The sequence below is a fragment of the Saccostrea cucullata genome, unplaced genomic scaffold, assembly GCF_032062105.1.
Source record: "Saccostrea cucullata isolate Sc308-1 unplaced genomic scaffold, CSIRO_AGI_Scuc_v1 ctg9498, whole genome shotgun sequence".
NCBI classification, from domain to species: Eukaryota; Metazoa; Mollusca; class Bivalvia; order Ostreida; family Ostreidae; genus Saccostrea; species Saccostrea cuccullata.
The window spans coordinates 36629-51250 of NW_026932074.1; the positions used below are offsets into that span (position 1 = coordinate 36629).

Sequence of the window (14622 nt, forward strand, 5' to 3'; positions counted from 1 at the left end):
AAAATATATAAATATTTTATCATCCGATCATAAATTAAATAACATTTAATTTTCACCATAAAAATATTTGGAAATATTTTAGATTTCATTCCGATTCGGCAGAAGATGGCAGGAATATATGTCTTTCTAGGTTTTATGCAACTTTCGAAGTGGGGGGGGGGGGTAAATTAAATCAAAAGTAGAAATGATGAACTTAAAGATATTTCAATCTTGTGTAACAATTATCAATTCTACTTTGTTGCTTTGATTTATTTGAAAAAATTAACTGCAAGGATTCTGTGTGGATATCAGATGATCATGAAATACCCGACTATAAATTCAGTTTAATGCTTTTTTCCCATATCATTTCTACAAATATCACCTTTGATGACAATCAAACATTTCTTTTAATCTTATTCAATGTGACCAGTAATATAAAAAAAAACCGGGTCTTTTTTCTATTTAATTTATATGCGGTTGCTATGAAAAATAGACATTCCCGATGCCGTTGCCTTTTCGGCAAATAGTCACGCCATACTTAGCACCGGAAATAAAGTTCGCGCAAGACAATTGATTGAACAATCAGAAATGCCCGGATATTGCATTCGAAGCTGTGTTGTTGGCCATCGTGTTGAGAGAGGTAACGTATTGTTTTGTCTTATTTAGTACAGTTATGCCTTTGTAAATTGACTGAAAATATCTTGGTTTATAGTAGTTTCTGTAAATGACCCCAAAACATGTCACTCATAGTCTGTTCTCAGCTGTTTGACCCGTGTGATTAGAGACCCCCGGTGCATTCCCAATCGCCATGTGATTTTACGTACTTCTGTAGAGAATAACAGGGTAGTTTGTGTGGTTCCCAAATTTTTAAGCTTTTTGTTTTATTTTTTCTGCCAAAGTATGCCATAACATCAACGACATTTAATGAAACATACTCTCTTTTAAGATTGTAAACATTTCATCTCCGTTAGAATTTCCGTAGCATGCACTGAAGCTTGTTCTTGTATAGTGCACATTAGAGCAGAGATTTAAATGCTTAAAATCAGCTTCATTTTTTAGAATTTAGTGATAAGGTTTAGTGTACGGTGTAACTTAAATCTCTTTCATCCACAGAAAATTAATGCTATGCCTGCAAATTCAGCTGACAACGTTTTTCATATTGAGGAGACTTTAAAGTCTTCCCTCAATTTTAAGGGAACAATTGATAGCCAAATTGCCTCTTCCTCAAAGAAGATTTTATTGTCCCATATAGGCTTCCAGCCTGCTGGACAACCATACAGTATACAGCAAGAGAATTTGAGAGCGAAGTACGTTCCATTGAACTCCTTGAAAAAAGTTGGATCTGATCATGAACTTCACTTTGGTATGTAGTCTTCTGTGGTGAATAGAGTATATAAGATATTATATTATGCTGGCTTTAGAGACATTGTTGTCATGATTATTTAACTATTGAACATGTTGAACAAGTTTGTGGTTTTTGAACATAATTGTTATATATTCCATTTTCAAAAGGAATTCTGTTACTAACTCTAAAATGTGAAGAGACTTGATACTGATTAGATTTTTTTCTATACTGCAGAGGCAAACATGAACACAAATGGAAATAGTGTAACTGAGAGTAGTAGTGGTGAAAGTTTGCCTAGTCCGAAGATTGTGTTGTATCCTGAGGATAAGATTAAACTACAATGGAGAAAGGTGCACAAGATCGGCTCAGGACTGATCAACATGGGAAATACCTGTTTTCTGAATTCCACCCTTCAGTGTCTAACTTACACTGCACCTCTAGTCAATTACTGCTTGAGTGGGGAGCACAGCCAATCATGTAAGTGAATCTGATATTATACAAGTACTGAAAGCGAAATATTCAAGCATGGTCAATGGCAAAGTTTGATTTAATAGAGGAAATATTATGTTTTTTAATAGAAAGATAGCTAATTTTGTATTGAAGAGCAAAATACAAACATGGTGTATGATGCATCTCAATTTCCCAAAATGACAAAACGATTTATAGAATATTAAGCATTCCTCTTGTAAGGGAATAATATATATTCATTCTACTAACAGGCAAACAGCCAGGGTTTTGCATGATGTGTGAACTTCAGCGTCACATTAGAAGATGCTATGAGAATTCTGGATCAAATATAAAACCTCAGGCAATCCTACAGAAGTTGAAATGTAAGTTTCTTACACATCAAAAATGCAAGCAAAGTTTCAATTGTAGGGGTTCTCCACTTAATCGAAAAATTAACATTTTGACCATAAAAATTGCAGTGATAGCAAAGCACATGCACTGGGGTAGGCAGGAAGATGCTCATGAATTCCTGAGATATGTGGTAGATTCTATGCAGAGGTCCACTCTAAATGGTTACACAAAGTAAGTAAGAATGTTTATATAGCAGTTAGGCCTTTGGTAATTGCTAATATCTGACAAATGATGAGGGCATTTGATAGGAAATCAGTACAACACAATGTAAATGTTAATGGTTTATTCATTGTCTTTCTAGGCTGGACAAATTCAGCAAAGAGACAACAGTGGTTAACCAAATCTTTGGAGGATATCTCAGAAGTCAAGGTGAGTTATGTCATTGAAAAGAAAAAAGTGTATTCTGCAACAAGTAAAACAATCATCAAAACAAGTCGTTTGCCAAACCTCTGTTTCACATGTTTATAGATTTGTTTGAATTGTAATTACATGTTTGTTGTTTTTCTTCCTTTTCAGTTCAATGTCTGCGATGCAAAGAAAAATCAAACACATATGACCCATTTATGGACCTTAGTTTAGACATAAAGGTACTTTTATTCTCATAACTTTTCCAGCAAAGTAATTCTGATTTTGCAGTTGTCTATAGGTACCAAAATGAATTTATTTTCACAAATAACTGTGTGTATTTACAGACAGTGCCAAGTCTTGAAAAGGCATTTGAAAAGTATGTACAGCCAGAAAAGCTGGATTGTGACAATGCATACATGTGCAATAGGTAAAGTATATTACAAAGTGAAAGTAGAATGACAGTAAATTTGAAAGTACTTTGAGAAAGATGGACTGGTATTGACATGGTTTTGACTGTTGTTTTCAGATGTAAACAAAAAGTTCCTGCATTGAAAAGATTTTCCATTCACAAAGCTCCAAACGTTTTAACCATCTCTCTGAAAAGGTAGGATTTCATTCTTTTGTATGAAGATAGAAAGGAAAAATTACAACCAAAAAATTGCTTTCCGATTTATAATGTCCGTTGTCGTTGTCGTTGTCGGCGTTGTCGTCGTCGTCGTCGTTGTCGGCGTTGTCGTTGTCGTAAACTTGATCTGCTATAGTTCAGTACCTTCAATTGATGAATGTAAATATTTTTTGCGAGGATATTTTATGAAAGTTAATTAGAAGCCAAAGCAAAAATTTTATAACTCTTTTATTTATTTGTCTTGTATTATATACATTTTGTATATATAGGAAAAATCTTTATAAATCTTCTTCTCAAGAACCACTGGGCCAGGAAAAATGAAACTTATGTGGTATCATCCTGAGGTAGTGTAGATTCAAGTTTTTCATAACTTTTATACATTGTCTCTGACATTTTTTCCATGACCTGTATAGTGTCTACAACATTTGTTTCAATGTAACTTTTAGGAATAGATTTTTGCATTGTAAAAATAAGGATATCGGTACATGTAGCTTTGTTTATATTGTACTGACAGTAGCTTAGATTTAATCTTGTCAAGTTAAACATGAGAAGTTAAATGTTAATTGAGACCTGAATAGTTGAAACACATTGTAAAGTAAAACTTGCTTGGTTAGAACTCTGTGCACCTAATGAGAGTCAATTGGTGAATGTTAATATTTTTTAGGAATAATTTAAAGTTAATTAGAAGCCAAAGCAAAAATTTTAAAACTCTGTTATTTATTTGTCTTGTATTATATACATGTATGATTTTTCTTAATTTTTAAACATTGTCTTAGACATTTATTTCAATGATGTATAGTTTGAGGAAAGTCAAAGGAGTTATGAGCTATAAATTTTGAAATACTGACTGAAAATAATACACTGACAATGCACAGCCAGATGCAAACAAGTTTTAATTTCTTATTTTTTATTGTACGTGTATATCATTAGATATGTTAGACTTGAAATTTTTGTATTTTTGATGTCCTTTAGCTTTAAGTAGCAGTTTATGAAATGGCTTTTTTGTAAAATATTCAATGTAATAAGTGTAGAAAAACTGTATAATATGTGGGAGGAAAGGTGTTTTTTTTTCTCCATTGTATTAAGTTGTATGATGTAACTTGGAGGAGATAAGGAAGTAATATTTTGTGATTGTAATCATTGTATACATTTTTCTGTTGTACCGGGTAATTCTAATAATCAAAAGAAGATGGGGAGAAGAACCAGTATGTTAGTGATTTTCCAAGTATAGATTTTTTTGAAAACAGAGGCCCAGTGTTAATTTCTGTTTTGAAAAAATAGCTTTATACATTGTATTTTTCTGTCTTGTTGTATAAGAAATGTGTGTGTGAGTGTGAGGCATATGATTGTGAGGAGCATATGTACATGTACCTTGTTTTGTTTTCCTCTAGAAACACAGAGATGAGTGAATTCGACTGTGGCTATGGATTGCGACAAACAAGACGCAGTACAACTGCAACGTAATTTTATATAGATCACTGGTGCATTTGAACAATGAAAAAACAAATGATTCAATAAACGTATATAGTGGTGAACTTATACTGGGGAAAGCAGTATACGTTTGTCTTCACCTTGTTCAGATGCTATCAGTTATCTATCATCAAATAGTTAAAGAAATTTATTGATAAATATACATGTTTAGTTAAGTAATTGTATAATGAGCATATTAAATGGCTTATTCTTTGTAAATGCTTTAGATTTTTGTATTAAGTTAATTAAGTTGCTGATGTAATTTAGAGGTAGTTATTTATATAATTTTATATAACCTAACTTAAGACTCATATCATCATGTATTATTTAGAGTTAAGTTTAACATTTCTTAGTTTATAAGTTAGTTAAGTAATTATATATTAGTTTTAAATGTTAAAATAACTGTATTTAGAATAGAAAAACACAAGTATTCTAAAACATGCTGAAAGGGATAACCTTAACGAATATGTTTCTTTGGTCATTTTAGATTTGACTACAGTAAAATGGTACAGGGAAAAATTGGCAGACATGTGCACTTTCCAGAAAAGCTGAATTTGAGGCCTTATATGAGTGCAAAACAGGTACGGTATTCAGTTATTAAAATATTTTCAGTTTAATTACTAAAGTTTTGTAAGAGAATTGTTCTTGAAATGTACATGTATGTATCAAACCCTGAATTATTCTTTAAAAAGCTCATTAATTTAGTAATTTTTAATTAGTAATCAGGGAATCTTTCTCGCCTTAAATCGACAATATAGAAATAATGTAGGTGTGTTATTAGACTTATCTGGAGAAACATTTGTGTTTGTTTTGCAGGGTGATGCGATACTGCTCAATTTGAACGCTGTCCTTGTACATTCTGGGTACACGGCAAACTCAGGACATTACTACTGCTACGTCAAGTCCTCCAATGGGGTCTGGTACTGCATGAATGATGCCAATGTGAGTACAGAAAACAGATAAAACTTTATAACTTTATGTATCTTATGTAAGATAAAAAGATAAAAAGAAGGTTAAAATCAATAGATAAGTCAAGAGATGTTTTTCAGAAGCTAAAGTAAAGTTGGATGGTACAAAGTTCAAAAGAAAAATGTTTACTTGAGAACAAAAAGGAATTTGAATTATTTCTTAACTTTCAGGTACAGCAAGTCAGTGCTAGTCGAGTTTTAGGTGCTGAAGCTTATGTCCTCTTTTACACCAAAGTTCGTAGTGAATACAGTACATCTAAGGTAAGACTTAAAGCTGTCGAAAGTCAGTTTGGAAATCTGTTTTACTCAGATGTTCAAATGTGGAATGTGTGCATTCTAAACATACATTTTTTAAATGTCAATGAAGTTATTTTGTCTTTTCTGATAATAAATTATTTAATTTGTAGCCCACCCACACCATCACAATGGCAAACCAGGCAAACCATGTAGACAACAAAAACAAGTTCAAACCTCTGAATGGATTAACAAGTAAGTAATAACAAATAATTTGATGCTAATTTTTCAATTAATATATCAAGAAGAAAAGATTATTTGTAACTGATCTTGAAAAGAACTAGAAGTAAAATTTAATTCTTTTGTTGTAGAGTACCCTAGCACAGACACTGGTGTTACCATTGCCAGAAGTACTTCCGTGCCCTCTGTTTCTGGACCTACCCCTTCCAAGACGGAGCCTAAATACGTATCAGCAGCCTCACTATTGCCAGAGAAAAGGGACAAGATTGCGTTTGGTCTGACCAAAACACCCAGTCTGAATCCAGAGGAACCTAAGGACAAAAGAATCATTGTGAAAATTACACATGGACAAGTGTCAGCCTGGGAAGAGTCTCGGAACGGCAAATCCAAAATTGCTAATGGAGACAAAGTGAGTTCAAGACTCGTGCCATATGGTGATGACTCCGAGTCTGATGACGACTCGGCTGCAGTGAACAGAGGGAAGAAGTCCCCTCGTGTCAACGGAAAAAATCATGTGCAAGACCACGTAGTGTTCGATGAAAAACTGAATGCCACCACATCAGTGCCAGGAAATACTCATCTGCTGGAAACCACATTGAAGCAGAAGGGGGATATCCATGAAGCTGCCAACAGGAGGATTGATGAACTTAATCTGATGGTGAATAAGGCCAAGGAGCACAAGGCTTCAAAGACCTACAGTGATGACAATGGAATTCAGTGCGTTAGTGACAGCAGTGGAGGAAAAGTGAAGGCTACCTCCAACTGGCATGTGCTGAGCCAAGACTGTGATCCTAGTCCCTCAGTGGTCTCAAACTCCAGCCGGGAAAGTGTTAACTCTACATCTGGCTGGGACATCAAAGAGAAATCCGAGGCTCCCAATTTCGACAAGGTGCCCGACAGACAGCACCCAGGGTGGAAGATCTCCAAGGAAAGTGAACCCAAACAGGAGGCTTCTGATAGTTCCTTGTCAGCACAAGTGAAAAAACTCTTTGCAGCAAAGAAGGAGGACAGTCACAGCAACCATGACTCTGTCGTTAACCAGTGGAAAGACAATTCAAATTCTTTCTTCCAAAGCAAGAGCGTAGCCATGTCTGAGAATCAACCACTGTTGGCAGACGTTGACATGGAGGAGAGAGTGTCCACCAAAAAACGCAAGAAGCATAAGAAGCACAAAAAGGAGCACAAGGATGTCAAGTATGAGCAGCTGGTCAATGAGAGCACCTCTAGTCTGGAAGGTCACAGCAAAAAGCACAAGAAAAAGAAGCACAAGCACAAGAAAGAGCACAAGCACTCCAAGCACTCAGACGACTCCGAGGAGGAAAGGCGCAGCAAAAAACACAAGAGATCTCATGATGATGCTGATGAGGATTCTGGGAAGGAAAAGAAAAAGCGCTTGGATGAGGATTCCTATGTGTGGGTGGAGAAAACAAAGGATACCATCAGGCAGACCAAATCAGACAGCAGTGGTTAGAGTCATATATTTATTCATATGTATATCTATAATTCAAATTTATTGAAATTTTACATATATTCTTTCATTTTATTGACTAGGATTGAGTTTAGGATTTTATAATGTGTTGTTTTTATTAAAACAGTTCTGGTGCAGTCCTGGGATCACCATGTCAAGGATGGTTTCAAAAAGTCCAAGAGCACTTTTGGCGATAGCAAATCTTACAGCACATGGGATGGTAGCCGGTCATCCAAGGTGGCAGAGGAACTAGAGAGACAGTCCTCAGCTGTAGGCTATGGATCCTCAGGTACACAAACTTAACAGTGGTTATATTGATACCGCAGTAGGTAACAGACGCTGCTTTGTATTTTGGTGAAAGCTACTGTCTATTCAGATTTTCCTTTTTCCAAAAGTAGGTCTGAAATTTCTGAATGTTCAGCAACATTTTAAATTTTTTCTAGTGAACTCATGGGAAGGTGGAAAGAGTACTCTGGATGCTGAGGTTGAGAGCGAGAAAAAAGATCGCAAGCGGCACTGGTCGGATGATTATGATGAAGAGTTGGATCAATGCAAAACCAAGAAAATCAAGAAAAACCATTCTGACTACAACGTCCACTCAGGATACAATCCCTTCCAGAAATACCAAGACCACCGCAACTATGACAGCAATAAAGTAAGTCATCATGATATTAACTGCAAAGATAATGGCCCAGAATTAAGCTTTGTTAACGATATCAGTCCCATATATTTTTATTTCTCTTAAATGTAAACAATAGGTATCCCTGACATTTAAAAATTTAAATTAGCAAGGGGGGTACTCTTTTAAATCTTTGTGATTGAATTTAACTTATGAAATTTGAATTATTATTTCAGTTCAAGGGTGGATTGAATGGCTCTCACTCCTTCGGTGGACACAATGGCAATACTCATCACCAGGGCTATCGTAATGATGATCATCGCTACCACCAACACTACAGCTATTCTTCCAAGCATGCGTACAAGGCCTGAGTTCATTGGATGTGTAGAAGACGCCGGGGAAAGAATTGTGCTTTACACTAGAGCTGTGTTTTCTTGCTCATTCCAGGAAACATTTTATATTGCTGCTGAGCAGCAAACCTTGAGAGAAATCGGATGACTCGTTATTGAAGGATAACGACGATAAACTTTTCTCTCTACCTCTCTTTTTTTTAATGTAAAGATTTTAAGCTGGTTAACTTATTTCATTTGTTAAATTAATTAAAGAGAATTTACTTGATTTAGTTTGTGGGCTTTCATTTTATAGAGAAGTGAAGAGTGAGAGCTTGAAGTGGAGATTTTAATGTGAGAAGAAGCAGGATAGATTATATATGTTAATGATATTTTAAATGTGATTGACAGAGAAAGTTCAAATATCTTGTAAAATGTGTGCATAATTAATAATGTGAACTTTTTTTAAGTACTTTTTAAAAAGATATTTTCACAAGGTGTGCTGAAGGTGAAAAATTGTGAACATTTTTCCAAATGAGATAAACATGACTAAAATGTAAAAAAAAAAAAAAAAAAAAATCCTTTTTTAAAGATTTAAAAAGACATATTTGAGATCATATATAAGAGTATTGTAGAAGTTGGTTGATATTAAGTGCTGTGTAATCATGAAAATGATGCTATTGATGAGGTTAATAGTAACTCTCCTGATGTCATATTTTGTGTTCTTCAAGTTTCAATACACTTATGCAAAAGTCTAAGTTTAATTTTTTTTTTTTAAACAGGAATAAAATTTTTCATCATGATTAAAAAAAAAAAGTATTTATATTGATTGGGAAAACAGTTGAGTGTGTGACAGGTTCCAAAAATACCAGTGATACATATTATTATTATTTTACTTGTACTTACATTCAAACCTACATTTTGTGAACTCATTCATTCAAATCAAGTGAAAAGATATTTGTGATGAGCCCATTTTCTATACATTAATTAAAGTAGTCAAACATGAATTTTTCAGGGAAATGTGCAATTGTAAAATGAAAGCATGTGATATTAATTGCTTTGTATTGTATCATAAGGTTTTAAAACAATAGTGCAGTGTTTATACCAATCTAATATGGAGGTACTTACCCATATTAAATTTTGGAGTTTTATAATGTTTCAAGTATACATTTTTCTCCTGTATTTTGTCAAGAAAAATGATTTTTTTGTGTTCTAGAATATGTTACTTTCATTTTGTAAGGTTTTTTTCTGAAAATACAGATAAGTGAAAGTGTGTTGAAAAGGAGAAGCTTTGTTAAAACAGAAATTATTTTTGTCTGTGATTGGTTGTTTTTTTTAAAAAAAGTTTTTTTTTTTTTTTTAAATCAGGCAAAAATTGATCATTTTGTCCATAAGGTGCTAATCATTTTTTAAATGCTGAAAGGAGAGAATTTCATGATTATGTTCCTATAATTTGTGCCATTTTTATTTTGTTCTCACTGCATGATAGAGAATTATTTATTTCATTTTTTTGTCAGGAAGAAAGAGTTTCATGAACGATATAAAAGTAAATATCGGTTGCTTTTTTTTTTTATGAAAGACTTAGTGCATTTTAATATTCTTAATTGATACTTATGAATTGCCATTATCAATCATTTATCCAGTATGCTTGTTTTTGAAAAGAGTTTTCTTTTATATGAAGTATTTGGATGTTTGAATGTGTGATAAAATTTAACAGTAAATATTTTGTTCCAGATAAAATGGTGTAAAGATAAATATATATAAAAATGTTTTTGTACATCATGTGATACATATTATTGTTACAATTATGAATATTACTTACATTCAAACCTACATTTTGTGAACTCATTCATTCAAATCAAGTGAAAAGAAAATCACAAAATATTTGTTGCATATCGGAGGACAAAATGCCCATTTTCTATACATTAATTAAATGTGTAGTAATTATCAAACATGAATTTTTCAGGGAAATGTGCAATTGTAAAATGAAAGCATGTAGCAGAGTAGAACTTAATTGCTTTGTATTGTATCACTAAGGTTTTAAAACAATAGTGCAGTGTTTATACCAATCTAATATGGAGGTACTTACCCATGGGGGAGCTTATTAAATTTTGGTGTTTTATAATATTTCAACTTCTGTGTAAGATACATTTTTCTAGTGTGTCTGCTGTATGCAATTTAGGACAAGGAAAATGATTTTTCTCGCTCTTGTTTGTCTAGAATATGTTACTTTCATTTTGTAAGGTTTTTGCTCTCCTGAAACCTAGATACGCAGATAAGTGAAAGTGTGTTCTATTTTGAAAAGTAAAGTTTTTGGTGCAGGTTTCTTCCAAGTAACTAAAATGCCAGAGTAAAATAGTTTTTCCTCCTTTGATTGGTTGTTTTTGAAAAAAGTTTTTTTCATTTTTTACTCGTTGCATAAACCAATATCTCAGGCAAAAATTACGGATCTAAAAAATATCTTTGTCCATAGCAAGGTGCTACCATACATTTTTCTAAATGCTGAAAGGAGAGAATTTCTGACTTGGATGGTAGAAATGTTGTTCCTATAATTTGTGCCATTTTTATTTTGTTCTCACTGCATGATAGAGAATTATTTATTTCTTTTTTTGTCAAAGGGAAGAACGAATTTCAAGGATTACATATAAACGATATAAAAGTAAATATCGATTGCTTTTTTTTTTTTTTATGAAAGACTTCATGCATTTTAATATTCATTAAAATTGATACTTATGAATTGCCGTTATCAATCATTTATCCAGTATGCTTGTTTTTGTTTTTGCGGACAAACAGAGAGACAGAGACAGACAGAGAGACAGAAAAGAGTTTTCTTTTATATGAAGTATTTAAAGGATTGAAATAATACGATTTTGATGAATCAGGTGAAAATTGTAAATGGATAACATTTAATGAGTAAATATTTTGATTATGCACCAGATAAAATGGTGTAAAGATAAATATATATATATTAAGTTGTAATGTTTTTGTGAGACATCATGTTTATTTATACATTGTATGCAAGATGGAATACAATTAAATTGTTACAATTATGAATATTACTTTCATCTCCTTATAAGTCCGAGAGAGTAGGCAATACTCACCGTAAAGTATGAATGATGAGAAATGGTCAGATAACACATACCTAAAACATTTTACACATTTTCTTTTATGATGGAAAAAGGCAAATCCAAAAAGGCCTTGATCAATTTTACTGTTTCAAAATGCTTTCTTTTCTTATTTTTGGAAAGGGCAATACAAAGCATGAAAATTCTTTTGTCTTTATCATAAAGAACTTCTTGAAAAAAATGACCCAGGAAACTTAGTTGTTGAGAAGAATAGTCATTATTGAAAGGAGGTGTGCATTTAACACATATTTTGTCTGGGAAATTCATTAGGACGAATAAATTCTATGTCATTTGGAAAGCTATAATATTGCCTGAGTGTAAATTGGACTAAATTTAGCTGAATTAACTACTTTAAAATGGAATAGAATGACAGTATACCAAATGCAGACTATTTTGGCAAGCAAAGATTCAAGCTTATTGGAGTCTCTTTGTCCAGTATGTAATGCCCAAATATCTTGAAGTTTGGAGGTAGAATTTACTCCCAAGTTCTAACTATACTCAGTGTAACTGAGAAGCTTGAAAATTGGTGATGAATATCAAAGTATAACCACTAAAAAACTGAAAACTGAACCATTTAATAAGTTTCTCTCTCTGTGTGATCATGGGTGCTTAGACCAAACTTATTTTAGGGACCCAGTTTGAATGAGAAAACATCATTATGAAATGGATGAAGTAATCAAACAGCGATCTATCTACAAAAAAAAAAGAAATAAAATCTTTAAAAAATTATTTGGTTACCCTCTCTCGACAGAATGGCTAAAATGGCTTGACCCAAAAGCGTTTTAAACCTGCAAGAAGCAATTAATTTTTTATGTAGTGTGGAAAATAGATTTAAAAAAAAAATTGAAATTTTATATGAGAAAAAAAAATTCTCATCACATATTGACCCAACATTTTCAGAGTGAATCAAAAGAGAGCAACCAAACAATTTTTTAAAGATGGTCCAATAGAAATCTGTGAACACGACATGACAACACAGACCCCTGGAAACCCCAGAGGCAGGATCAAGTCCCAAGAATGAACAAGCAACCCCTGTCGTCCACTGTCAAACTCATCATGTTGTTGATCAGAAAGATTGACTAATCCGTATTCAAAAGAGCAACGACTTAACACGTCAATTAATTATATGACCCATTAAGTGTGTATTTGCCAGCGAGGGCATCATGAGGAATAGAATTTGACAAAATCCCTGTAACATCAACTTAATTGTCAGGAGTCTGAGTCACTTTATAAAAATGTTCATACTTAGAGGCAAGTTAGAGCATTCTCTTGAGTGTGGGAGACACAAAACCTTATACAGGCGAAGAGGCAACAAATGAACTGAAGTAAACATTTTCAAATTAATGAAACATTGGCAATATACAATACATGTTTCTGAACAAGCTGAAGGCCACAACATTTTCTTGTGTAACCTTTTTTTTTTAAAATAAATTCTGCTCATAGAATATAAAAACAAAAGGCTCATGTGCCACAACACTCACCTAAGTAACTTTAAACATGCTTTTATTCACAAGATTCCCCCATTGTAATACTATTGTAACCCCATCCTATGCCCGGTAGTCATGATTTGGACAATATAGAATGTACACTAACCCAGGATGCTTCAACATATAAGTTTCAGCCTTTCTGACCCAATGATTTTTGAAAGGACAATTTTTAAAAGATTTTCCCATACATTTCAATGTTTTACTTGGATTCTCTATTGTCCTACCCCAAGGGCCATGAATTGAACAATTTAGAATCTATACTACCAAGAAGAACTTGAAAATGTAAAAAGTTTACAGACAGATGCACGGACAAGAGGTGATCACAAAACTTCACTTCAACTTTCAGCACAGGTTAGATAAAAACAGGTTTTGAAGACCCAGTTTTCAAAGATGAATTCTTTTTATGAAGAACTCTTAACATCCTTCTGATATATCAATCTCTTGAGTGAATTTTCATTATGTCCCCGTAATTGAAGATTCTGGGGTATATATTTTTTTGGCCTGTCTGTCTATCTAGCTGTCTGTTTGTCCGCAAAAACTTTAACCTTGGTCATAATTTTTGAATGTGCAGGACTATACCTTTCATATTTTACAGGTATATTTTCTTGTGACAAGACCTTTCTTTGGGTACCACCAAGTCTGACCACTTGACCTTGGAGTTTGACCCACTTTTACAAAACTTAACTTTAACTTTGGTCATATTTTTGAACAGTTAAACTTCGGCATTTATATTTCAGAACTATCAAGATATATATTTTAAGATATGCTTAATTGTTTAGAGCAATATACAGCAAAGTTGAAACCTAAAGTTAACGTGGATAAAACTAAAATTGTTGTATTTATAAAAGGTGGCAGGCTGAAGAAAAATTACGGTTGGTAGTATGACAACAAATTCATTGATATTGTTGAAAATTTCAATTACTTGGGGATAACTTTGAATTATAAGGGTAAATTTAACAAAACATTAAGTGTATTAGCAGCACAATTTAGAAAGAGTTTAAGTAGTTTATTAACTAAAATGAACCCATGTATTTGAATGTAAGCACTTAACTGTCATGATCATTGTTTGATAGTTGATGCATATATTGGTAGTATAACAAATTATGGTTGCGAAGTTTGGGGGTTTCACCCAGCAGGAGAATTGGAAATTATCCACTCAGATCTTTGTAAAAGTACTAAGTGTTAAAAAGGCACTGCCTCTATGATGGTTTATTTTGAACTAGGACAGAAACCATTACAAAACCATTACAATGGAACAGAAAATTTAGAATGCTGAAGTATTGGATCAAATTAAAACAAAGCAATTTATTCAAAGAATTGTGGTCCCCCGCTTTCAGTGTCTTTGTGGATGAGATGTCATTTTTTATGACACATTGTGTCTAATATGAACACCCTATCATATGTCATTTATTTAGAAATTATCACTGAAGTTGATTTTTTTTTTTAAAAATAAGGTCAGTTGTCAAGGTCAAGGGGTAAGAATTCATAGCATGCTCGGAAATATCTTGTCACAGGTAATGCACATGT

General features: G+C 33.1%; 1 protein-coding gene across 2 annotated transcripts; it reads left to right on the top strand.

Annotated features, from left to right (window-relative positions):
* The first annotated feature begins 527 nt into the window (after nucleotides 1-527).
* On the top strand, nucleotides 528-9011 carry LOC134234424 (ubiquitin carboxyl-terminal hydrolase 36-like). 2 transcript variants are annotated; one of them, XM_062716484.1, is made up of 17 exons: nucleotides 528-619; nucleotides 1093-1342; nucleotides 1559-1801; nucleotides 2044-2154; nucleotides 2251-2353; nucleotides 2484-2551; nucleotides 2699-2769; nucleotides 2875-2957; nucleotides 3057-3134; nucleotides 5113-5206; nucleotides 5442-5567; nucleotides 5765-5854; nucleotides 6001-6082; nucleotides 6199-7533; nucleotides 7663-7824; nucleotides 7979-8190; nucleotides 8391-9011. In XM_062716484.1, the coding sequence occupies exons 2-17, from the start codon at nucleotides 1105-1107 to the stop codon at nucleotides 8523-8525; spliced, it is 3231 nt and encodes a 1076-aa protein (XP_062572468.1). In that variant the 5' UTR covers nucleotides 528-619; nucleotides 1093-1104; the 3' UTR covers nucleotides 8526-9011. The 2 variants fall into 2 exon arrangements, with proteins under 2 accessions (XP_062572468.1, XP_062572469.1); XM_062716485.1 differs by having other exon boundaries at nucleotides 547-619; nucleotides 1232-1342.
* The last annotated feature ends 5611 nt before the right edge of the window (nucleotides 9012-14622 follow it).